Raw genomic sequence first — 26,744 nt, 5'->3', positions numbered from 1 at the left:
CCCAAAATCCCCTTGTCTGCCTGTGTATTAATGTAAATTTTAAATTTTTCAGGATATTGGCTTAGCTTATATAACACACCTTGTGGAGAAAGGAGATTACGACATCGCTGCCAGGTAACTGTACCCCTGTAATTAAACGATAATTCTCATTGTCGGAGTACCTGAGCTGTAACTATTTTTAACTTAAATACAAATCATTTTATCCATTTTTATGCCTTGGTGACCAGGACAAAATACCAGCTTTTGCAGTTAAACATTCTAAGTACCCTATTACATGGCCTGATCATAAAGTGTAAGCAAGCTTCTAGATCGGCGCTCGTTTACTGAGCTGTTACATGGGTTGACTATTAGGCAGCAAGGGCTGCACGGACATTATTAGTGATGTCCGTGCAGCCCTTGCCCAGTGTAAAATAATAAAGTATTTACTTACTTTACCATGTTCCCCGGTGTTCTTAGGCCTTCTGTTGCCTTCTATTCCATTCTCTGTTCTGACAGGCCACTCAGCCAATCACTGACCGCAGTCCTGTCTCGGACAGTGATTGGCTGAGCAGCCTGTCAGTACAGAGACTGGGATAGAAGGGAAGGCAGAGTAGCAGCAGCAGACACTGGGGAAGCCCTGAGGACACCTAGGAACGGGGTAAGGTAAGTAAATATTTTATTATTTTACACTACAATCATCAGCTTTAGGCCGTGCATCACTAGGGCAGATAGTTATGCGCGTCTGATGATTTTAGGTCAGGACCTAAAGAAACAATCAGCGGATGATCGTTCTCTCTATTACACGGAGCGATAATTGGCCGAATTGGCCTCGCTTTGTGTAATTGGGCCCTAAGACTGGATATTTTTTCCTTCGTATACACATTAATAGAATTGTTGAGCTGTTCAGTTAACCCCTCAATGACCAGGCCTGAAAAGATCATGTTTTACCTCCCTGTTTGGCGGTACATAAATCCCTATCTAATTTATACCAAGTTTTATACCTATTTTACTGTCATATTTTGCTCTTATTTTACTGTGTGTTAAAACAGCCTTAAAAGGGGTAGTGCGTCGTTTAACATTAATTCACTAAATAACACAAATTATTTAAGTGAATGGCCCCCTTCCCCATTTTCCCCCCACCCCGGAAGTGTGGTGCATTATACTTACTCAATTGCTGTCGACGACGTCATCTTTGGGATGCCGGGGTCGTCAACAATTGAGTAAGTATAACGCACAACACTTCCTGGGTAGGGAGAACACGGGGAAGGGGGCCATTTACTTAAATAACACACATTACAAAGTTGTATAACTTTGTAATGTGTGTTATTTAGTGAATAAAAGTTAAACGCCACACTACGTTTAATATTCCATCAAACTAATTTTTCAGGTTATTACAAATGTGCAGATACCCAATATATGTTAGATGTTTTTATTTTCATGTAATGTATGTGCTATAAAAATGTTTTTTTTGTTTTCTTTTATGCTTATTCACTTTTATTTTATTTTGTATTACATTTATTTTTCTTTAACACAATCAGGGATTTCTATTTTATAACTTTTTGGCTGTTATTTAACACTGATTTTAATGTTGGGGGGCCTACACAATATTAAGCAGATGGTTCCAGTGGCCGATCATTGTATATTTATATAGCAGCTTATTTGTGCGGGCAGTTTTGTGCATGCGCTGATGTCTGCTCAGCATGGAGAGGTAATGTTTACAGTTTAGGGCAAACCTGCTAACCGATTATTAAGCCGTGTAATAGGCTCAGTAAACAAGTACGATCTAGCAGATTCGCACTCATTTACATTATTGAACGGGCCATCAAATAGGACCCTGACACACGGCCTTGTCTGATCCTGTCGTGATTGACAGATTTTTTACTGATTTAATCACCTGTCTGCGAGTCCAGTTGCATAATGTACAGTTTTAAGCAAGACTCTTAAGGACATTTGAAAAGAGTATGCTAAAAGAGTAAGGGTACTATTACATGAAGCTATTTTTTGACGATCAGCGATAAACGAACTCAAACGATAGCTATGGCGAACAATCTGAAATCGTTCACCTAATTACATGGAACAATGATCGTTACTTATGATCGTTATTGCGTTCGTCCTGACATCGCCAATGCATTCTCTGGTATTGCAAACGACAGAAAGACGTCTTATTACATGCGAACGATTTGAAAAGATCAATGATAAAAAGAGGTCCAAACTCTATTAAACGACCAACGGTTTCTCGTTGGTAGTTTAATCGTTGTCTACTATTACACTTAACGATTATCGCTCAAATCCGAAGGATTTAACGATTTTTTGAACGATAATCGTTCCATGTAATACCACCCTATTACCTGCTGCACAAGAAACAAAGTGAAATAGTAGACATAAAGGCGAGCAATATAGAAGTAGTCTAAAAGATAGTAATCCTATGCCTTTATTTCTAGTACAAATTGGAAAAAGGCTTCCTACTTATCGGTTAGCTTAAAGCCAGAAGTAGTGCCTGGGCAGTCGCTGACTTGTCGCTTCAGTGCTGTCACTTAATAAAAAATCACAGCTGCGTTGTACAATATATTGCCCAGAAAAAAATGGTCAGAAATATGTGGAATAATTATATATATTTTTTCGGAATCACGTATTTAAAATTTAACTTTTATGAATTAGTTTAAAAGTGTTGTATAAACAACCTAGCTACAACAGAAAAAAGAAAATATATAAATTTTAAAAGGGCACCTCACAACAATGCTGGAGTGTTGAGCCTCCAGGTACCCTGCTTTACTCGTGCTCGATGGCACTGATAGATACGTAAGACAGGGTAACCACTCGCAGTGTACTATTTCTGTCTCAGTTCCCTGCTTTAATCGTGCAGCAATATAGATATAGAAAGCAGGATAAACCAAAAATTTGTTATGTCTCGTTATGTCTCTACGCTTTTTACCCAGAGGTCACTCTGGGATCATCAGGAGACTATAAGATAACACAATGGTTCATCATAGAAATTATCAACAAACAATTATAAATAATACAGAAATACAGGTGATGCAAATCAGGTTACCATGTATTAAGAGCCCAGCCGGGCAATATACATGTACAGTATACACCTGTTAAGGGGGTGTGAGATACAGGGCGACAATGTGGTTCCTGATGTCTGTAATTATATGTAATATACTGTAGTTTACATTACACTATCAGGAGGTCGGCCCCCGATAAGCACTTGAAGCGCCTAGTCAAGACAGTGTGGTGATATGCAGATAATGCACCAAAGACAATGTACCAAAGATAATATTGTGCAAAATGCGACACACACTTAGGGGAGAAAGGGTCTATAAGGTACAGGGGTAGCAGCCAGGCCGGAATCACCATCTCGGGCACGCGGGGGGCAGTGAGTGATCCCTTAGGGGACATGTGGTTTTGATTGTTCTTTTTGCGGTTATGTGGTCATAATGTAACCTTCTTGATGTGCTTTGTGACACCAGATACCAACTACTGTTTATGATGTCATCTGTTTGGTGGAGACTATGAAATAGATTGGGAGTCTCATATGTAAGAGACGTGTAGTAAGCCCTATGGGGTATCAGAGTAACTGATATATGCATTGTCATAAACCCCAGCATATTCAGCTGTGTGATACCTCTGTATCTGTAGGCTGCTACCCCTGTACCTTATAGACCCTTTCTCCCCTAAGTGTGTGTCGCATTTTGCACAATATTATCTTTGGTGCATTGTCTTTGGTGCATTATCTGCATATCACCACACTGTCTTGACTAGGCGCTTCAAGTGCTTATCGGGGGCCGACCTCCTGATAGTGTAATGTAAACTATATTACATATAATTACAGACATCAGGAACCACATTGTCGTCCTGTATCTCACACCCCCTTAACAGGTGTATACTGTACATTTATATTGCCCGGCTGGGCTCTTAATACATGGTAACCTGCTTTGCATCACCTGTATTTCAGTATTATTTATAATTGTTTGTTGATAATTTCTATGATGAGCCATTGTGTTATCTTATAGTCTCCTGATGATCCCAGAGTGACCTCTAGGTGAAACGCGTAGAGACATAACAAATTCTTTGTTTATCCTGCTTTCTATATCTATATTGCTGCTATTTAGCACGATTAAAGCAGGGAACTGAGACAGAAATAGTACACTGCGAGTGATTACCCTGTCTTACGTATCTATCAGTGCCATCGAGCCAAGTAAAGCAGGGTACCTTGAGGCTCATCACTCCAGCATTGTTGTGAGGTGCCCTTTTAAAATTTATATATTTTCTGTCACTTAATAGCAGTAACTCTTTTAGGCTTGATAATCCCAGTACCTGAGTATAAAAGATCCACTAATGCACAGAGCTTTCTCCACACACCTCTAAAGTCCTATTCTCTGACCTTTCTACAGTTAAGTGGCCTCTAATATAGACTCGCTATAGGGTGCTGAAACACTATTACAGCATTAGTGAAATGGAAATTGATAAATTAATGTCAGGTTCAAAGCATTAGGAGCACACCAGCTTATGTGATTCCTTCTCTACAAATACATCTTAAACAGAACTTTGTACTTACTGCCAGATAAAAGATGTAACTAGATATAGTAAAGTCAGGCTCAAATTGTTAGATAGTGAGATCCACTTAAGAGAAGTAAATTGCCTGGCTGCAGGCTATGCTGGCCTCAGCGTGAAGCTGCCTATACCATCATTAGCACAGTTTAAGGATCTTGTGCTCTACGGGTAGTGAATGAGACACTCCATGTAAAGGTCACTTGAAAGTGAACATTTATCCCAATACGGAGGAAGAGCCATTCTTAACCACTACTGTCACAAAAGAACATTCTCCTCTATGTTTAAAAGCAGCCAATGCAACAGAGTGTATGTCCTATACATACAGTACATATCAGAACACTATGTTCTTAATATTATCCCCAAAAGAAATGCAGGGTTTTATTGTTTCTTTCTCCTTGAAACTGGAGGCTCTTGGATAACATTCTGACCTGCATGAAAGCCAAATTGCTAAACATAATCTGCCATGCCAAAATGTTGCAGGAAGGTATGGGATTCGCTCAGCCCCTCTGCAAATTCTTTCTTTCTTTCTCTTCTTTCTTTTTTTTTTTGTTTAACTGATGGCTCTTAAACAAGTCATGTGTGGCAAATTTCTAAGCATAATCTGCTTCTCTTTCCTTACACTTTTTCCATTTTCATTACTTTTGTACTTCTTTTTTCTTTTCCTTTTTCTTTTCAGAAAGTGTCAGAAGATACTTGGCAAAAACATGAAGCTATGGGAAGATGAAGTTTATCGCTTTAAAAAAATAGGACAATTGAAGGTAAAGTCATAGACTGTATCCATGTTTTCCAGGCAGCCCCAGAGCTACATCCAACTTCTGTAACCGCAGGAAATCAAACGTCCAACATTCATATTCGGAGAATGTTGCTGAACCCAAACAGTTTGACAGGTCTGCTTAACACTACATACTATCACTTAATCACACAGATTCATCAAATGTTTTGATCGGTTGCTGAGGCTCCCATTGATTTCAAGATTTAACCAAAATGCAGATGTGTGCTTGGTTTTCCTGAGACCCCCAACTAATTAGAACTTTTTTTTTAAAGTGGCCATAATGCCTTTAAGGCAGTGTATGTATGCTCACATTTCGGATAATAGTCTGATATCTATTGCCATGAATGTCCCGAGAATGAGCATTTTGCAGTACAGCAGATCTGGAGGATTAGCCCCATTGTTGTGGAAAATCCACTCATAGGCCCTGTTCCCACTGAGCAAAACTAGCGGAATGAACATGTTCATTCTTCAGTGCGGACAAAGCAGGAGCGTGCGCCTCCCATAGACTCCCATTATGAGAGGGAGGCTAACGGCATTCCGCCGTGGAATTCCGCTAGTTTTGCTCAGTGGGAACGGGGCCTTACATTGGATGCAATCTTATAGTATAGTTTTTTATAATATATTTTATGAAGTTCCCTCAAATACAACCTAAGTACATAAAACAGGTCAGGGTTTTGTGCAGCTGTCTGTCCAGTCAAGTTCCAACCATGCTTCTGTGGCTTTTTGCAGAGTCAGGCTATGTTCACACCACATAAAGTACGGCCGTTGTTACCATTGGCAAAAACGGCCATACTTTGTGTGGAGGGAAACATAACCTATTGTTCTATGGGATCCCAACCGGAGAGTGCTGCTTAAATTTATCAAACCAGCCATGACTTGCCTTGAATGTTTCAGCTTGAGCACTTGTTCCAGCAGCCTCTCTAGTTAGATCTGCATACAGTTGCAGCGCTTTGTGATTGATCATGAACTCTAAAACAAATTTTTCATTTATCCACACCAGTAATAATCTCTCCATCTCTTCCATTGTGTGAGACCTTTGCTTTGTTAATGTTGTTACTCCTTTTTCTACATCCGCTTCTTTAATGGCATATTTTTGTTTCAGTATTGTGAATATTGTCAACTTAGCCATGCCATACTGAGTGACTAATTCGCGCACACATAGGCCTTTCTTAAACGTGGCAACAAGTTCTTTCTTTAACTCAGTTTTTGTTCTGTTTTCCTCTTTCCATCCATTTTATCATGTTTTGGGTGGCATAATGATGGTATGAGTACTGTACTGTGCTGTACCTAAAAAAAAAAAAGCCTAGTCGAGCATACAGTACTTGTTACACCTCAGCAACTACAGTACAGTAGTACACCAACTCCTCTCAGCTTTTATAGTGCACCCCCACCTCAGCACTGCAGCAATGTATGTTAGGCCTCACCAGTAATAAACTCACCTAGAATCCCCACCAGGAAAAAACACACTTCAGGGGGATAGGGAGACACTACAGGAAGACAGGAGTCATCCCAATACCAAATGAGGGAGGGGCAGACAACCACAGCAATGAATGTTAGGCCTAACCAGTACAAGTAATAAACTCACCTAGAATCCTTACCGAGAAAAAAAACATATATCAGGCACACTATATGATAAACTTTTATTGAAGTTTAAACATAACAGAAAAGACAAACAGGCATGTATGACATTTTTATTTTTAATTACTCAGATGCTATGGGAGCTAAATAATCTCTTTATGTAATAGGGCTTTTACATCTCACATCATTTGTGTGGTATTTAAAACATAAGTTGCATTTTGTTTAAAATTGTAATGCCCTCTGCTCACCACTAGGTGTCATAGGTATTCTTCCTTTTCTTCTTCCATGTACTCTCACTGGACCATTGCTGATGTTTGTATATGATTTATGCATATGACCATACATGTAATAACAATTTATAATTTAACTGCACATTACAAGAGCTGCTGCATTTACTAAATTCCCCTATTGCCAATCTTACATTGTATCATTTTACAGGTTACATATCATGATGTGTAAGCAACTATTGCCAGTGTCTTATGAAAGTCACTCTATAGAAACTACAATTGCATTAAATATCTGAATCAGATGTGTGAATGTACCCTAAAATGATATTCCATTATTTAATAAATGATTATACTGCGGTAAATAACTATAATAAATATTAGGCTAATCTTGGTTGCCTATGTGGCCCCTGTCATTATCATGCACAGGAACGTTCAGCATGGTCAAGTGCTCCTGTGTTCTCTGTGGGGAGGGTTAAGCTGCTGCCAGCAGCATATCTCTCCCATAACAAAGGGGTCGAGCAGTAGTTTTCCATCTTGGTCAACCCCTATCTCCACCATCATGTTCTGTGGGTTATAGGTTGTTCGAGACCCATACACTGACAGCCAAACACTGACAGTACAGGTAACAAATATATAATGTGTGTGGGAATGTTTACAGCTCAGAGCACCTCACAGCTCAGATCTCCAATACCTTTCTGATCTAGAAAGTACAGTACATATGCCAGACTGAGGATGGTGGAGTCCTGGGGTGTTTAGATTAGCAGATCTGTTTGTGACTCTCCATTGTCACTTCCACATAAAGATGTTGCTATAAAAATACATCTTTTAGTTATTTTCCTAATGTCTCAGGACTACTTCTTAATAAGAAATGGTATTGTCATGTATCCCAGATATAATGCAGCAACCACATTTGTTATGTCTGTGTCTTTCAGGCCATCAGCAAGTATCTACCAAGAGGAGATTTACGGCTCAGACCGGCAATTTATGAAATGATCCTGGATGAGTTTTTAAGAACTGATTATGAGGTACGGCTGCGAGGGTACAAATTAAATACTCCATAAAACTTTATCTCAAATATTTACTACAATGTTGTTTCACTTTCCTCCATTTGTCTATGTGTAGCATATTTGTAAATCACTTGATTTACCAGAAATGGTTCTTAAACAAAAAACAAAAACTGCTATAAAGTCTTGGCCATTTAGGGTCTGACTTCTCTTCAGTCTGCTGTTCACTGCATGTTGTTAGGGGAAATCCATCTCTAGTAACAGAGACAACAAGAAGGAAGCCTGGGTGTGGCGGCTGGGCTTAGCATGTGCCCTGTGCAGGAGAAGAGAAGAGAGAAAGAAAGCCACCCTGGGCTGTGTACATGCAAGATGGGTCCTTCCTCACCCTACATAGAATCTGCATTGCCATGAAAGGTAGATCTAGTATTACTGAAGCGTATAACATCAGAAATACCAATTTTATTGTAATCAGTCAAAGGCATAAAAACTACAGCACACATATGTGACATAAATCCCTGATGCTGGGTAACGTCTGGGTCAACAAAAACCAAATACCTCCATGGGTTAGTTAAATACTGACATTTAACTAAATCCATATCCAAATAGATATGGAATAAGTCAAGTGTTGCCATTTCCCCAAACTGACCTTTACCCAATGCGTTTCCCCATTAATATTAAAACTGTTCATCAAGAGTTTAGTGGCCAGCGACTACTGGTGATCTGATGTATTAAAATCACAAACACACAGCCCCTGGGACCAGTAAAAATTAGGTTTTAGACAGAGAGCAGATTAGTGTGTGTTTTGGGCTTTTGGCCCTTAGTTTTTTAGTCTAGTGCTATAATGCACAATCACCAACTCCGCAAAACTTGCTAAACTTTGCATTATGGCACAATCACCATTAGACACAGGCAGTACCATTTGTAGTGAACAATTAATACACCTAGATATATATGCAGATGCGCTCCTCCAAGCCTCTTACTTTGCCTCACCAGCATCAAGGATAAATTGCTGGTATGCTAACAAAGTGGCCGCAAATATGGATACCTGTTCCAGCCGCCCATCTGAGGCACCAGTAAATCTCCATGCTTTTATTTCATTCACTGCAATTGTGCACACCTCCGTTCCTGCACCTGACGTCACTGGGGACTACTGCTTAGAACCAAAGATGTGCAGTTTGTGGCCATGAAGCCCAATGCCTAATTCTGATACCATCTTAGTTATGGACAATATAAAACTGCAGCTCAGCTCTTCTGCAAGTGAATAGGAGCTGAGCTGCAATTACAGGTTGCCACCGCTACACAGTGAACTCTCATGATCATGGTTTGGGTGCTGCGGCCCTACCGCACAGTGGGCACAGAAATCTGCACTGGCATGATTTCTGCCGTGGTTTCTGCCTGTTTGATTTGTGCCATCAGGCAAGTGGGACTTATACCATGAAAAAGGCTGTGCAAAAATGTATAGGAAAGAAAGAATGCCTGTATGCCTCACTCAAATCATTGGCTTTGTTAAAATGTATTGCCTAAACGCATTTTTGACTTTAAATGGAACCTGTCACCATGAAAATGCTACCTAAGCTATCGGCATCATATTATCCAGCAGAAAGAGCTGAGTGAATTTATATAGATCTGTTGGGAAGATTTTTAGTATAACTTTTTATTGTTGATTGAACTCTCTAATGTTTCCATGCTGAAGTGTCCAGTCCATTGAGTGACACCGCCCACTGGACTCCTTAACAGAATAAGCAGGGATTTTAATTAACATGTTACAAGACAGGAAGTACATACTGAATCTTTTCCCACAAAGCTATATATCAATCTGTTTAGTTCTTCCAGCTCTGTTACATGATGGTAGTAGTTTAGATAGATTTGTCTTGTCCCTTTAACTCATTAACGATGGCGGGTGTACATGTTCGCCCCCATCGTCTGGGCTTTAATGCATCAGGGCGTACATGTACGCCCTCCTGGGGGCTGCATTTAGGAGCTGAGCTCCCTTAATAACAGGTGTGGACTGGCTGCATAATTGTCCACTCTCTTAAAATAAAACAATATTATTACGCACGTTGAACGACGTCAACAAAAAGTGGTAAAAAATGCCAGGATTGCAGATTTTTTTAATTTCATTTTTTATATATAAAAATTAATAAATAGTGATCAATACGTCCAATCTACACATATATGGCACTTTACAATAGGGCCATTTTAAATATACCTATTTGCAAAAAAAAGTTTTACTGTTAATAAAAATAGTAAAACGTTAGAAAAGCTATGTAAACATTCATATCGCTGTGTTCAGACTGACCTACAGAATAAATACATCATGTCAGTTCTACCGTAAAGTGCATAACGTAAACACTGAAACCCCCAAAATTTGTGGAATTGTATTTTTTGTCTTCACCCCATAAATGATATTTTAGGGGTTCCGTCATTCATTTTATGGTGGATTGATGGGTGCCATTATAAAGTAAACCTGTTCCTGAAAAAACAAGCCTTTACGTGACCCTGTAGATGGAAAAATAACCCAATTTAATTTTGTTTCTCTGAAACAAATAAAAACTGGGGGGGGGGCATTGTATGTACAGAAGATATCTCTTTTGCCTAATGAAACTTATTCAGAGTTTCTTAAATTCCCTTGTACTTTTGATTTCTGCAATGTTGTTTGAAAGGTTCACTTTATGCAATAAAATTTGTATGAGATTAAAATAAAGTCCAGAAACATTGCTACTGTCAGTGGTATTTATTTAAGTGCCAGAGATGCCATTCCAGTTCGTTGACAAGAGTGGTGCTGTTCCTGGAAGAAACATGATGGTTTTGTAACCATGAATAATGATACACACAGAAGCTGAGAGGATCTTTTGGTGGAAAGGATGATAAAATTCCTCATAATCCAGTTTCTCCCTAAGAGATGCTGTAGCTATACCCTCTGTATCAGCATTCTTCTTTGTATTTTGGTGACACTATCTTTTCTTTTAATGTATAAGGGTTATGTGTATGTCTGTGTCACAGATAGTATAGTAACTTTCCTTAGAAGTCTAAGAATGAGACAATGCTTATGTGCTGAAATTTGCTCAGTCTGTTCCTCCTCTGAAAAATAAAAGGTTTCTTTGTACTGAATGTCTCACATTGGAAGTCTATCTTTTTTATATATATTTTGTTCTTAAACCTGTGGTATAGTTATTATGTTTCAAGCTATTTCCTAGTGGTATAAAAAGCCAGTAGGGTTCACTTCTAGCTAGTTATGGGACATTGCCTCTGTGATTGTATTGGAGGCTTTGCCTACTCTGCGGAGTGATTTTTCTCTGGAGTCCAGGATTATGTGTCTTTATTGTGTTGTTATACTGTATATTATTTTGTGAGTTTTGTTCTCTTATTGTCCATTATCAAACTTGGGAAAGAAAAATGTCATACATTTGTGCAACTAAAGGATGATAGTCACTTGTATTAGTTGGTTTGGTTGTTGCTGCTGTTTCCTATTCCAAACATTTGCTTTCAGGCGTACAAGTATAGAAGATGCTACTGTCATAGGAGGTTGCATTTCTGAAAGGTCATGGCCCTATTACAACAACAGATTATCTGACAGATTTTTACAGCCAAAGCCAGGAATGGATTTGAAAAGAGGAGAAATCCAGTCTTTCCTCTTCTTTGTCTTTGGTTGCACAAATCTGTCAGATATGTGTCCGCACCAGTTATCAGCTGTGTTGTTATAGTGATATGGAGGCCTCTAAAAACGACAGTGACCCACCTGTGGACAGAGCCATATTTAAAGCCCATGCTACTCTAGGCTTTGAGACTGAATACACAAATTTAGTCTAAAAAAAACTGAATACACCCATTCTTCTAATATATTTATTTGATCAGTTTACAATTTTTTTTCTCGTGCCATTGCTTTGTGCCAGACAGAAATCACAATCTACTTTGTTTAAAGGAATGCTATGATTAAATTTGACATTGTTTAGGAGGCTGCTTAACCTCATGTTAATAAAGATTAGAGGTTGTCCAGGTGTGTTACTAATATAGCAATATTATAAATTGTGCTGGCTTCAGCGTGTTTTTGCTTAATTTACTCCAGACAAAAAGCTGTGTAGTCCTTTCATTTTTAATATGCATTGTCTCCAGCTTTCTGGCTTCTTCCTCTTCTCTGAAACAACACATCATCCTTTGCTGTTTCAGGAGCCTTTGGTGGATCTTGTCTCTGAGCTGAAGTCTTCAGCTGTGGTTGCAGGAGTAGGTTAGGGAAATCTTTATTGCCTCTGAATATGAACAGGAATATTTCCATTCAGTTATATTGGACAGATCTTGAAAATTTTAAAATTTAACACAGAATATATTAATTTTAGTAATACAGTTTTTCTTTTTAATTTCAACAGGGATTCTCGACCTTGATCAGAGAGTGGCCTGGAGACCTGTACAATAATAAAACGATAGTCCACGCCTTAAAGACGCATCTGAGTCGAGACCCAAGTAACCGAACGCTCCTGAAGGCTCTGGCCGAGCTGTAAGTTAATGCTTCGTACTGTGCCTGTGCTTGGTCTGTATTAAATTGGGCTATCTTTCCACATTTGCTTTCTGAATGTGCTCCAAATGCAGCCAAAACCACATCCATATGTTTTAGCCAATAGCCATGCAATGTTGCCAGCAACATCACTCGGCTATTGGTTAAGAAATAGGGTGTGGTTTGGGGCTTGTTTGGATCACATTCTAAATGCAATTGTGGAAACACAGCTTAGCGCTTTCATTATTTTTGATTCCTCTTTTTCAGCTTAGATTTATAGACTTATGTAACCTGTTGCTTTTGATAATAGTCTGAGAAGGCTATAACCACACAGATTTATAGAAAAATAAGAGATTTATTACAGAAAACAATACTTAGCTGCAGTAAAAGATGGTACAGATGCATAGATGTTCCTTCCACAATGAAATGGGGAGCCCCATTGTATATTATGGACTAATATACACCCATTTCGCTCGATGACAGGGTGCTGGGCACCTTCCATCCATGGTCCCAGCTGAGGCTGACTAGAAGCTACATACCTCCGATCTTTATAGTTAGTTTGGGTGGGGGGTGATGTGCTTCCAGAAATGTCTATGTAGACCACTGATGACCATGAATGGAAGTTTCCCAGGCTTTGTACATGCTTACCAAGCAAAATGTGGTTGTTCAATTTCAGCTACATGCATTTGGACAATAACAACAACTGTGTCCTCCAATGTTGACACTACTGGGGAGGTTTATGGCCGAACAGTTGACATAACAATACATCTACCTATTCCCATGCACATAGCTAAATACAAACCAATCCCACTTACACAGCCAGCTAAGATAGATAGATAGATAGATAGATAGATAGATAGATAGATAGATAGATAGATAGATAGATAGATACAAATAAGACATGAAAACAAGACATGAAAACACTACATTCCTTCCTATCACATGAATAAGACACTTTAACTATCTGAAATAAACCCATCCAGTTACAACTTACAAAATTCAATCTTTTCTTTCTTTATTGCTTGTTGTAAATACAATTACTTTCTTGTAGACTTTAGTCCCTGTCATACATTGACCTAACACACAAGTGGCACAGTAAAGATAAAACTTAAAGAGAATGTACCATTAGGTACATCCTCTTCAATATGATCCATGTATAGAACGGCGCCATCACGGGGAAGCCAGTGCCGCAGTCCGTTTTTTGATTGCCGGCCCGGTTCCCGTGCTTCAGCCCCATGGATAGCCCCATGGCACTGTACACTGGAATCTGGCCGCGGTTCAAAAAACTGACCACGGCACCGGCTTAAAGAAATGGAGAGAAAACCTCAAAGTGAAAACATACTATGTTGATTTATTTGTAACAATATCTAAAATCTGTATTCATAAACCTCATGTGTAAAAAATAGGTAAAGATATAAAACATATACAATAAATACAGATATACAAACAGCGTAAAAAAAAATATTGCATCTGATCTTATATAGGCAATAAGGAGATGTCCATGGCAATTCGCTACTGATGAGGGAAAGAGTCTTTCCGAAACGCGTCTAACTAGCACCCCAAGAAATATCAAGCACTTTATAATTATTTCCAGGACTACTATACCTTTTATCCATTCAGTTCCAGCATTTACTTTTGCTTGCTGCTCACAGCTTGTTCTGATTGCCGGATCTCCTCCCCTCATTCACCTGTGATTCTACAAGCCATGGCCACGGCACGCCGATGTGCATGTGCAAGTGAGATTCATTGGGAGCCTGACTGCTAGAGACCCCGCAGCACGTCCCGGAACGCTCCGATCATCAGTGACTTGCCCACAAACTGTTACATCGGACCGGTAAGATTACATTATTACCAGCAAATTGTCTACGAACTGCTGCATCGGACCGGTAAGATTACAAAATATACAGCAAGCATTACGGATACTGTGAGATATACGGACAGAATAGACTTTTAGCTATTGGCACATTGCCATGGACATCTCCTTATTGCCTATATAAGATCGGATGCAATATTTTTTTATATTGTTTGTATATCTGTATCTATTGTATATGTTTTATATCTATACCTATTTTTTTTACACATGAGGTTTATGAATACAGATTTTAGATATTGTCACAAATAAATCAACATAGTATGCTTTCACTTTGAGGTTCTCTCTCCATTTCCTTATCTGTTTTTCTCCTTTACCTGGTGTGAACAGGGACACACCGCTGAGAGTTACCCAGTGACTGCAGCAGTAATTCTGTGGTGGCACGTACCTATCTATTTTTCCCACGACACCGGCTTCCCCGTGACGGCGCCGTTCTATTCGTGGGTCATATTAAAGAGGATGTACCTGATGGCTAGTGACATCTGCTGCGATACTTGGTACCATTATAGTCTATGGTTCTCCATTCTTGCAGCAGATTTTCATTCTGCTGTCAGAATGTAGTGGCAGCTTTATTTAAGTACTTGGCTTCCATGGCGTTAAAAATAATAAACAACCCATACTTACTACCTGTGATCCCCTGGTGCGCTCCTGCTTGAGTCTCTGGGTCCTGGCTCACTGACATTAAAAGGGTTGGCCACTTTATAGCAAAATTGCTCAGTGTACAGTATTAAGTGTACTCACTGTATATACTGACAGCAGCTCCCTGTGTACCCCATAGAACTAATATCAGACTCCCCTCCTCCAGGCTGAGCTGCTCTGTGGTGTGTTGGTCCATAAAATGGCCAACATGGAGGAGCATGTGACCAGGCCCCGCCCCCCTGTGTCCACCACTGAGTCTGTATGTGTCTATGGAGGACACAGTGGACAGGGCATGGTCACATGCTCCTCCATGTCGGCCATTTTATGGACTGAAACAAAACAGAGCAGGGCAGCCCAGCCTGGAGGAGGGGAGTCTGATTTTAGCTCTATGAGGTACACAGGGAGCTGCTGTCAGTATATACAGTGAGTACACTTACTAATACTGTACACTGACCTATTTTACTATAAAGTAGCCAACCCCTTTAACTTTACTGTAGGCCCCGTGCTGTTCCTTAAGGCTGGGACCCCCCACCGCACTGTAACTATGCAGCACTGGTGTGGTGCTCATAGTACAGGATACATTATGCCATATTTACCATGTACCTGTAAAGTTTTATGAGAAATGATGATCAGGCAGCACTGTGCTCACTTTTCATTTTTTAAATTACTTCCTTTTTGAATTTGGTGCCTAAATACTTATCAAAGTAGCCATTGTCTTCACTCACTGCGGTTTGTACCTTTGAATTAGAAGGCTGAGCTTCCTGATCCATCTCCAGTTTGAGCTCCAGTGTAATGTTATTCTATGGTGCAAGGCTGGAGATGAGTGCCATAAATGGGTTAAAGTATAAAATAGTCTACATTCCAGAGCTCAACCAAACCCCTTAATACAGACAATGAACCCCAATATTAATTCAGACCCTAAATTACACATAAATACCTCCTTTCCTCACACGCACACTGCCTTGTCTTGTGTCCTATTTTCACGTCAGACTGGTCACCCTGCATCCCCCCGCCCCCACCCTAGACTGGTCACCCTGTATCCCCCCGCCCCCACCCTAGACTGGTCACCCTGCATCCCCCCGCCCCCACCCTAGACTGGTCACCCTGCATCCTCCTGCCCCCACCCCAGACTGGTCACCTTGTATACTCCTGCCCCCACTGTAGACTTGTTACCCTGTATCCTCCTGCTCCCACCTCAGACTGGTTACCCTGTATCTCCCTGCCCCCACCCCAGATTGGTCACCTTGTATACCCCTGCCCCCACCCCAGACTGGTCACACTGTATCCTCCTGTCCCCACCCAAGACTGGTCACCCCGACCCAGACAGACTGGTCACCCTGTACCCCTCTCACCTCCCTGTCATTTTTCCATATACCTGTAGTTTTAGCCTTCCTCCTCCATAGTGTAGACTGTGGATGTATGGTGACATCATAGTCACTTGTTAAGGTCCAGTATGTTCTCTAATGTTGCTGAATTGTCTCCTGGCTGAAGTTTTGCCCTGATTTGAATTTTTGTAAATCATGGAATGGAGACAATACACCACTGAAAGTATGTTTGGGAAGTCAACGGCCCCCCAGGAGCTCAGAGCCCCGGGCTACTGCCCAAAATGGACCTATTATAATCCACTACTGTAGACCACATTGCCAATAACTGGCTGCAGCAGGACAGCATTTGTCCCTCTACTTGTCCCTGAAATAAATGGAGAGCTTACTACAATGAACTCCCACTATTAGAAAAATTTGATTAAGTTAATGATTAATAAAGTACAAAAAATGTATTGGAAATAGGTTCACTTTGTCAACAGTGTGGATATTTGCATCATATATTTATATACAGTTCCATGGTTAAATACACACTCAAGCAATGTTTTTATTACGCGTTATAAGGCCACTGAGCGTATAAGACGACCCCTGGCTTTCAAGAAGATTGTCAGGGGTTCGCCTTATATGTACACCGGAAAATGTTAACCCCTGCTTGACTGCAGCAGGGGTTACCCCCTGGAGCCCTGCTGCCGAGAAAGCACCATGAGAATAGAGTCTTCGGGGACTCCCAGAGCCTCTGTCATTCTCCCAAAGCTCTCCCAGCAGCCGAGCTTCTCCGATGAGATGCTCGGCTGCCCGGGAGCGCTTCAAAGATCTCAACGCAGACCGTGCGCGTCACACTGCCTGTGCCAGAAACGGGACGGAAGACGAGAGGCTGCTGGCAATAGGTGACAGGTGAGTTAACTGGGTTTTTTTTTTGGTTTTTTTTTTTTTTACAGGCATTTGTCATTTTTGAGCTCCCCCACCATATGCGGCGACCATACCCAGCGTATATGACGACCCCCAATTCAGAGAAGATTTTCCGGGGGATAAAGAGTTGTCTTATACACTGGAAAATATTATATATCTATCTCAGCTACTATCTCTGCCAGAACTTTCTAAATTATCACACTGCATGGATTGTTCCACATAAGCTCTCCTGTCACATAGTTACAATGGACAGTTCAGCCTCCCTGACTGTATACTTAAATCCCGCAGCCGCCTCTTCACTGTAGATGTTGACACTGGTGTTTTGCGGGTACTATTTAATGAAGATGCCAGTTGGGGACCTGTGAGGCGTCTGTTTCTCAAACTAGAGACTCTAATGTGCTTATCTTCTTGCTTAGTTGTGCAACGCGGCCTCCCACTTCTTTTTCTACTCTGGTTAGAGCCTGTTTGTGCTGTCCTCTGAAGGGTGTAGTACACACCGGTGTAGGAAATCTTCAATTTCTTAGCAATTTCTCGCATGGAATAGCCTTCATTTCTAAGAACAAGAATAGACTGTCGAGTTTCAGATGAAAGTTCTCTTTTTCTGGCCATTTTGAGCGTTTAATTGACCCCACAAATGTCATGCTCCAGAAACACAATCTGCTCAAAGGAAGGTCAGTTTTGTAGCTTCTGTAACGAGCTAGACTGTTTTCAGATGTGTGTACATGATTGCTCAAGGGTTTTCTAATCATCAATTAGCCTTCTGAGCCAATAAGCAAACACATTGTACCATTAGAACACTGGAGTGATAGTTGCTGGAAATGGGCCTCTATAACCTATGTAGATATTGCACAAAAAAACAGACATTTGCAGCTAGAATAGTCATTTACTACATTAGCAATGTATAGAGTGTATTTCTTTAAAGTTAGGACTAGTTGAAAGTTATCTTTATTGAAAAGTACAGTGCTTTTCCTTCAAAAATAAGGACATTTCAATGTGACCCCAAACTTTTGAACGGTAGTGTACCTAACAATGTAATTTTACTTATCTTGATACATTAACCCCCTTAACGACATCGGGCGTAAACTTACGCCCTCGCGCCCTGGTACTTGGCGCATCAGGGCGTAAATTTACGCCCGATGTTTCCCCGATCGCTGCGTGTTCGCACACAGCGATCGGGGAAGATGGCCTGCTATAAATCATAGCAGGCCATCTTAGCTTCACGGCACGGGGGGTGGTTAACACCCCCCGTGCTTACGATCGCCGCTATAGGCTGATCAATTCAGATCAGCCAATAGCGGCGATCGGAACCTTTCCGGGTCATCGGCGACCCGATGACCCGGAAAAAAATGGCGGTCGGTGCTGTCCGAGGACGGCACCGACCGCCATTACTGTAAAAAGTAATGGTGATCGCCGTGCCACCGGCCCGATCGCCGTGAACGGCCGGCTGGCCGTTCACGGCGATCGGGCCGGTGGCACGGCGATCAGAGTCCCACAAAATAGTAAATACCTGCCCTGGACCCCTCAGCTAGGTAGCCGAGGGGTCCAGAGCAGGTATTTGTACATTACTCACCTGTCCCGGGCTCCTGATCGGCGTCTTCCGGGTTCGCGGCATCCTCGTCTTCGTTCGGGTCTTCGGCTTCTTCCGTGACGTCACGTTCGGCTTCTCTCGGCTATTTTCGGCTCCAGCGTCGGCTCTTTCCGTATTTTGCGCTCTGCTGCCCTCTAGCGGCTGATATGTGTAATACACTTATCAGCAGCTACAGGGATGTTCAAAATGTAGAAATTTTTTTTTTTTTTTTTTTTTCAAATTTTTTTTTTCTATTTTCCGCACCCTATCGCCGCTGAGTGTTGATCAGCATCGCACGAAAGTGCGCTGCTAATCAGCAACTCCTCCTTTTTGGCGTAGGGTGTTTTTTTTCTATATTCTACTGCCACAGTCTGCTAATAAGTGCCGCACATAAGTGCGGCATTTATCAGCAACTCCTTTGTTGGCGTAGTTTTTTTTTTTATACTTACTGTAAAAAAACACGTAAAAAACACTACATTACACCACACTACATTGAATAAAGTTTGACACTACACCACTACATACCCCATATACTAATCCCCGTATAAAGATGGCCCCCAGAGTGTTTTCGGCGTCAGAGGGATACGTTATTGCCTCCGACACCGAAACAGCCAGTGAGGATGAATGGGGGATCCTTCTTTCCTCCATTCATCCTCATCATCCTCATCATCCAGTGACATGTCTGGGGGTAGCGTAGCGTACGCTGCCCCCCAGACACGTCTTTTCCGCCAGTACCGTCCCAATAAGAGATGACGGTATGGTGTGAAATTCTACACACTCTGTGACAGTACCTCAGGGTACACTTACAGATTTCGGGTACGTGCACACTGCGGAATGGCGAAGAATAACCCTTTGTGCATTCCGCAGCTGGCACCCGGGCGCGCGTCTCCATCCGTGTCATAGACTCCATTCTATGCACGGGCGGAATCCGTCGTCCATCCAAAGAATGAACACGTTGGACGGAGAGCGGAATCCGTCCGTGCATAGAATGGAGTCTATGACACGGACGGAGACGTGTGCCTGCATCAGTCCGCCGGCGGGTGCCAACTGCGGAATGCACAAAGGGTTATCTGTCGCGATTCCGCAGTGTGCATGTACCCTTAGAGTGTATGTAGGAAGGGACACCCGAATCCAGCCCCAGATGCCCCCCCCCCCCCCATCCTCGGAACAAGTGGGAAGATCGTCCGGGAACTGATCTTCCCACTGCTGGATAAAGGTTACCACCTGTACGGGGATAACTTTTATACCAGCACCCCCCTCCTCTGGTCTCTCGCTGCCCGAGCTACTGTAGCTTGCGGCACCATCCGAACATATCAGAACCAGTAATAGCGCCCTAATATTTAGCAGCCATGGAGCGGACCCAGCGCTTCTGGATATGAAGGACCCCGTATCGCACCAGGACAACATTTTCCAGGTGACGTCCCCCACACTGGAGAAAGGGAGACCCCAGAAGAAGTGCAGAGTGTGGCGTAACAGGGGGATCAGGAAGGACACCATTTTCCAGTGTGACACCTGTCCTGATCACCCCGGCCTCTGCATACTGGATCGCTTCAAGGCGCACCACACGTCATCGGGGTTCTACATTATCTAAATTCTGTCCCTTATTCCTATTTCAGGGGTCACGTTGATCCAGGGATTATACTGATCGCCATTATGGAGTCAGGAAGGAATTTTTTCCCCTGTGATGAGGCTACTGTCGTCTGCCTCACGAGGGTTTTTTTTTGCCTTCCTCTGGATCAACACAGGTTGAATTTGATGGATACCTGTCATTTTCAACCTTATAAACTAATAATTGCCCTAATACCCCCAAATAAATTAGAATTGTCCCTTTTCCCCAGCTAAGTAGGTATGGCCGCCATTCCCATTAGAGGAGGCCATGATGCAATTACAAAGCCTCTGTGCGGCCAGGACAGTAGAGACCCCCCACAAGTGACCCCATTCTGGAAACTACACCCCATAAGGAATCTAAGAAGGGGGGCAGCGGGGATATGGCCCCCTGGTGACGGCCACATTTGGGACGTGAAAATGAAAAAAATTGTATTTTTTATTTTCTCGGCACATGTTCTACGTAAGTGCCTGTCACCAGTGGGGTCCATATGCTCACTGCACCCCTTGTTAGATTCCTTATGGGGTGTAGTTTCCAGAATGGGGTCACTTGTCGGGGGTTTCTACTGTCCTGGCAGCACAGGAGCTTTGTAATTGCGACATGGCCTCCATCCTCCATTCCAGCCTCTAAATGGCGCTCTGTCCCTTTGGTGACTTGCCCTGTGCCCATATGGCACATTATGCCCACATGTGGGGTATTTTCGTACTCAGGGGACACTACCCTACACGTTTTGTGTTCATTTTCTTTTTTAACCCCTTGTGGAAATGGAAAAAAATCAAGGCTAGACCAACATTTAGTGTAATTTTTGTAAAATTTTTACTCTAAATCATTAATCTTGTCATGTTTTTTCATTTTCACAAGGGGTTAAAAGATAAAAAAAAACATTTAATGTGTAGAGCAATTTCCCCTGAGTACGGAAATACCCCACATGTGGACATAAAGCGCCATGCGGGTGCAGGGTAAGCCTCCGAAGGGAAGAAGCGCCATTTGGTTTTTGAAGGCTGGATTTGGATGGAATGGATTTCGAGGGGCCATGTTGCATTCAAAAGGCCCCTGTGTTGCCAAGACAGTTGAAACCCCCCACAAGTGACCCCATTATGGAAACTGCACCCCTCAAGGAATGTAACAAGGGGTGTAGTGAGCATATGGACCCCACTGGTGACGGATACAAATGTGGAACAATGTGGCGTGAAAATGAAATATTACATTTTTTACACTATAATGTTGGTTTAGCCTTGAATATATCATTTTCACAAGGGGTTAAAAGAGGAGAAAAAAAACAAAATGTGTAGCGCAATTTCCCCCGAGTCCGTAAATACCCCACATGTGGACATAAAGCGCCATGTGGGCGCAGGGCAAGCCTCCGAACGGAAGGAGCGCCATTTGGATTTTGGAGGTTGGATTTGGCTAGAATGGATGATGAACGCCATGTCGCATTTACAGAGCCCTTGTGCTGCCAAAACACTGGAAACCCCCCACAAGTGACCCCATTCTGGAAACTTCGCCCCTCAAGGAATCTAAAAAGGGGTGCAGTGAGGATATGGACCCCTTGATGACGGGCACATTTGTGCCATGAAAGTGAAAAAATGAAATTTTTCCCTTTCACGTCACATTGTTCCACATTTGTGCCCGTCACCAGTGGGGTCCATATGCTCACTGCACCCCTTGTTAGATTCCTTGAGGGGTGTAGTTTCCAGAATGGAATCACTTGTGGGGGGTTTCCAGTGTCTTGGCAGCACGAGGGCTCTGTAAATGCGACATGGCCCTTGAAATCCTTTTCAGTGAAATTCAGCTTCCAAAAGCCAATTGGCGCTCCTTCCCTTTGGAGGCTCGTCCTGCGCCCCCTTGGCACTCTATCGCCACATGTGGGGTATTTCTGTATTCGGGAGAAACTGCGCTACACATTTTTTGTCTTTTTTTGCCTCTTATCCCTTTAAGAAAATGAAAAATTGAAGGCTAGAACAACGTTTTAGTGTAAAAAATAAATTTTTCTTTTTTCACGCCATATTGTTCGGAAAATCTGTGAAGCACCTGTGGGGTGCAGATGCTCACCGCACCCCTTGTTACATTCCTTGAGGGGTGTAGTTTTCTAAATGGTGTCCCTTTAGGGGTGTTTTTTAGGTTTTGGCACCCCAGAGCCTCTGCCAACCTGAAGTGGTACAGTCAAAAATGACCAAATATAACGGAGGCGTTGAAATTCACTAGGCGCTCCCTTATATCTGAGGCTTGTGGTTCCGTCAAATAGCGCAATAGGGCCACATATGGGGTATTTCTATAAACTGCAGAAACGGGGCAATAATTATTGGGGTGCATTTCTCTGGTAATAGGTTTATAATTATGAAAAATATTGGATTACAATAAAATCTCTGCACAAAAAATTAAAATTTTCAAATTCCTTACACACTTAGCTTTTATTTCTGTGACTCCCCTAAAGGGTTAAAACACTTTCTGGATGTGCTTTTGCAGAGTTTGGGGGGTGCAGTTTCTGAAATGGGGTGCTTTGTGGGGCTTTCTAACATACAGGCCCCTCAAATACACTTTAAACCTGAACAGGTCCCTAAAAATATCTGATTTTGAAATTTTACCTTAAATTTGGAAATTTGCTGCTAATGTTTTAAGCTTCCTATCGTCTAAGAAAAATGAAAGATAGTTTAATAAATGCTGCCAACATAAAGTAGACATGTTGCTAATGCTATTTAATATATAATTTATGTGGTATAACCACTTTCTGTATACGCAAAAAAGTTTCAAAGTTGGAAAAATGCATTTTTTCACATTTTTTCACATTATTTGGGTTTTTTTCATAAAGATTTGTTATGAGTATTGACTCCAATTTACCAGAAATGTAAAGTACAATATGTCACGAGAAAACAATCTCAGAATCAGCCGGATAGGTAAAAGCATCCCGAAGTTATTAATGACTAAAGTGACACAGGTCATATTCATAAAATTTGTCTCTGTCATTAAGGCCATTTCAGGCTCTGTCCTTAAGGGGTTAAACATGTCTGTTAATATACTGTTTATATAAAAGCGTGAATGAGCATAAAACATTGATTACATTTTTGTGTGTTTTATACTGGTAAATAATTATAAAAAAAATATATTAAAATATATTTAAATTTCTGTGTTTTATGGTTTGCCTTTGTAGATACACATATGATCAGTGTTACAGTCAAGCTCTGGAAATTTACCTTACACTTCGACACAAGGAAGTATTTGACCTGATTCACAAACATAATCTGTTCAGCGCTATCAAGGACAAAATTGTTTTGCTCATGGATTTTGATACAGAGGTAAGAACACTTCATTATCTCAGTTACCTCTCTTCATACACATCATCATTCAGTGTGCCAAAACATTCCCTGTGTTCCCTATAGGGAGGGTAGGGGTAAGTTTCACCCAGACTGCTCTGGTGCCATCTCATCACTCCCAGAACAAAAGGGTGAGATGGCAAAAATCCAGTGACATTATCAATTGGTGGGGAATCAGCAGGCCCCCATATACGTATACCGTTTTGCTGACTTTTGTATAAGGTGTATGGTCACCTTAAAAGGGATTCTCTAGTTTCAGCATTTAAAGCTTATTCATTCAATAATTATTATGTATTCAACATTGAGAACAGACAGCATGCATGGGGATCTGCTTACTGGCATTGTATAAAAATATTCAAGTGCAGTGCACTTGTGTGCCATCTGACCTGGACCATTAGAAACTGATACAGAACTGATGTGGGGATTTGTATAATGTCTATCTTATACTGGATAATTATGTTTTATTTTCTGAAATAGCAGTACACCATTAAACAACAAAATAGATATATTGCTCCTGAATTATTTGATTAAGGCAGTATAAGGATAGTTGGCATATCGTGATCACAGATCTATGCGCAGATGGATAGTTGTTATACTCGTATGCTGCTGATAATGTCTGATAATATCTGCTGATTACTAATAATTTTTTTGTCCCCAGTTACTCATTTGTTTGCTGTATTACTTACTCTTTACATTTCCTATTTAGAAAGCTGTGGATATGCTTCTGGACAATGACGAAAAAATCTCTGTAAGTGTTAGTAAAATTAAAATGGCTTTATTAACCTGTACATGTGGAAACATGGTCTATGAAAAACATACAGCACAGGAATATATGTAGAATGAAAAACATATATACTTATACTATAAATAAACTATGTCTATAATGTAATAATTCCTCATAGAAAGTCTGGCCATTATAGCCTAGAATCCCACAAAATTAAAGGAGAAGTCCGAACATGTGAAACATTTCGTCCTACTGCAGGGGCAGGGGGGAACCTAACAAACTATCCCAGCCCACCTCTCCCCATGCCGCCAGGCTCCGGGATCTCCTGAATAGCCATCGCCATGACCCAGTTGATGGACTGGCCAGTCAGTGATTGGGATGGAACACCACTGCAGTCACTGATTGGCTGAGCACCCAATCCATCTGTTGGAAAAGGCATTTTCCCCCAAGTTGTGACGTCATCGAAACTTTGTGGACAATGCCTTCCTGGAGGGGGGGGGTCCAGAGCCGGTCACGTGGTGCATCGTGGGCACGGGGAGAGGTAAGTAATGATTGATTGTTATGTTCTCCCCTGCCACCTGTGAGATTTTTGCAATGGCGGGACTTCTCCTTTAACTAAAAACATCAGGATGGTGGTCAGGGTTTAATACAGCCTATTGCATGCCAGTAGGTTACATCAGATGAGGTAAATTATTATGCTGTTCAGTTGCGACAAAAGCAACAGAAATGCCACAAAACGTAAAGATAAATAAACACAGTATGCCAAACGTTTTCTGAGACCAGTTTCACACATCCGTAACATATATAGTCCATAAGCTGGCTGTTTATCAGGGACTGGCCTCAACAGGACTCCCTGCATCATCATTTGTTAGCTCCTAAGCTCCGAAACTGTGTAGGCACCACACTTTTGAACTGGCACAGTCTTATCAGTTCAGTAGAGCCATTCTGTAGCTCTCTGTATCTTTGCCTCATAATAAATTATGAGGCAGTGTGTCCCATTAGAGACAGAGTTCAATGTGTGATATACAAGGAACTTGTATACCAGTATCTGTGTTGGGTGGGACACATCAACAAACAAATCCACTAGGAATGCATCAGCTGACCAGTAGTCTGCTACTGAATTATATACTGTGTATACCATCAAGTGCATCACTATTTTTCATTGGTGATTGGTACATTATCAGTCTGTCTGATTGTGCCTTTGACCTTGTTTGGCACATGCCAGGTTGTTATTTAGGCAAATAATGTATTGACTGTATCCTTTGCTGCCAGTAGGCTATGTCTTGTTTACATTGCTGGTATCCTGATGAACCTGGATTGGGGGGAAACACGTTGAGACCCTAATGATAGACGTTTAGTGTCACTAAGTCTGTATATATGGCAATTTAACTTTTAGTAATTTGCATCTGGGAATAAACATTATTGCCCTATATTCCACCGCTCAGGCTGTTTGCACCGTGACAGGTGTTTGAGTGACCGCACACTCTGTATCCCTATCCTACGTTCTGATGATTATTTTCTGGCTGGTTTTTTAATGCTTATCTAATAAAGTACTGTATCTTGATTAATAACTTAATCTGTCTGACCAGCGATATTTGATGCTCACTATAATGGCAAGATCAGCCATGATCAAAATAAATATATTCATTGTTTAACTAAGAGCAATAGATGTTAAACAGAACGATAGTGGAATAGAAGGGGGATTTCTTCTGACACTTAAGTAATTGGAAGGAATCAGCATCCTGCTTTCTGTTCTTCCCACACTGTATTATGACTTTTTATTTCCAGTACATTATCTGTAGTCAGCATAAGCTGCTGTTAACCATTTTGAGTGATTTTTTTATTTTTTTTCTACTCCTTGTAGATTGATAAAGTGATTGAAGAGTTAAAAGATAGACCAGAACTGCAACATGTGGTGAGTTTGTTCTTTCTGTAACATATCATATATCTCTATCATACAGTATTGTTATTAGTATTGCTTCCATTAACCACAATGGTGACACTGACGGGAAGGCTGGATAATACTATTCCTCATGACGTTCCCACTGTCCTGTTTGGAGATTATAGGTTGCTTTACTTACTTTTCAAAACAGCTGGGAAGGACATTGGTGAAAAAAACAACATGCACTTACCTCTCTGGGTCAAGCTCTGATGTCCACTGTCCTCAGCTCTAGTCCATGGCCACTTCTAGGC

General features: G+C 41.4%; 1 protein-coding gene across 2 annotated transcripts in view; it reads left to right on the top strand.

Moving 5' to 3' along the window:
- The window catches only part of VPS41 (VPS41 subunit of HOPS complex), a 165,806-nt gene that overhangs the window by 104,526 nt on the left and 34,536 nt on the right, over positions 1-26,744 (top strand). For both annotated transcript variants that reach the window (XM_069958436.1, XM_069958437.1), the window contains 7 exons: positions 53-114; positions 5,210-5,291; positions 8,043-8,135; positions 12,479-12,606; positions 23,665-23,809; positions 24,534-24,575; positions 26,416-26,466. In XM_069958436.1, coding sequence (XP_069814537.1) covers positions 53-114; positions 5,210-5,291; positions 8,043-8,135; positions 12,479-12,606; positions 23,665-23,809; positions 24,534-24,575; positions 26,416-26,466 — 603 coding nt within the window. The remainder of the gene's footprint in view (positions 1-52; positions 115-5,209; positions 5,292-8,042; positions 8,136-12,478; positions 12,607-23,664; positions 23,810-24,533; positions 24,576-26,415; positions 26,467-26,744) is intronic.

The sequence above is a fragment of the Dendropsophus ebraccatus genome, chromosome 2 (genome assembly GCF_027789765.1).
Source record: "Dendropsophus ebraccatus isolate aDenEbr1 chromosome 2, aDenEbr1.pat, whole genome shotgun sequence".
Taxonomy (NCBI): Eukaryota; Metazoa; Chordata; class Amphibia; order Anura; family Hylidae; genus Dendropsophus; species Dendropsophus ebraccatus.
The sequence above is the reverse complement of the archived record's forward strand: the minus strand, read 5'-3'. Positions and strand labels throughout refer to the sequence as shown.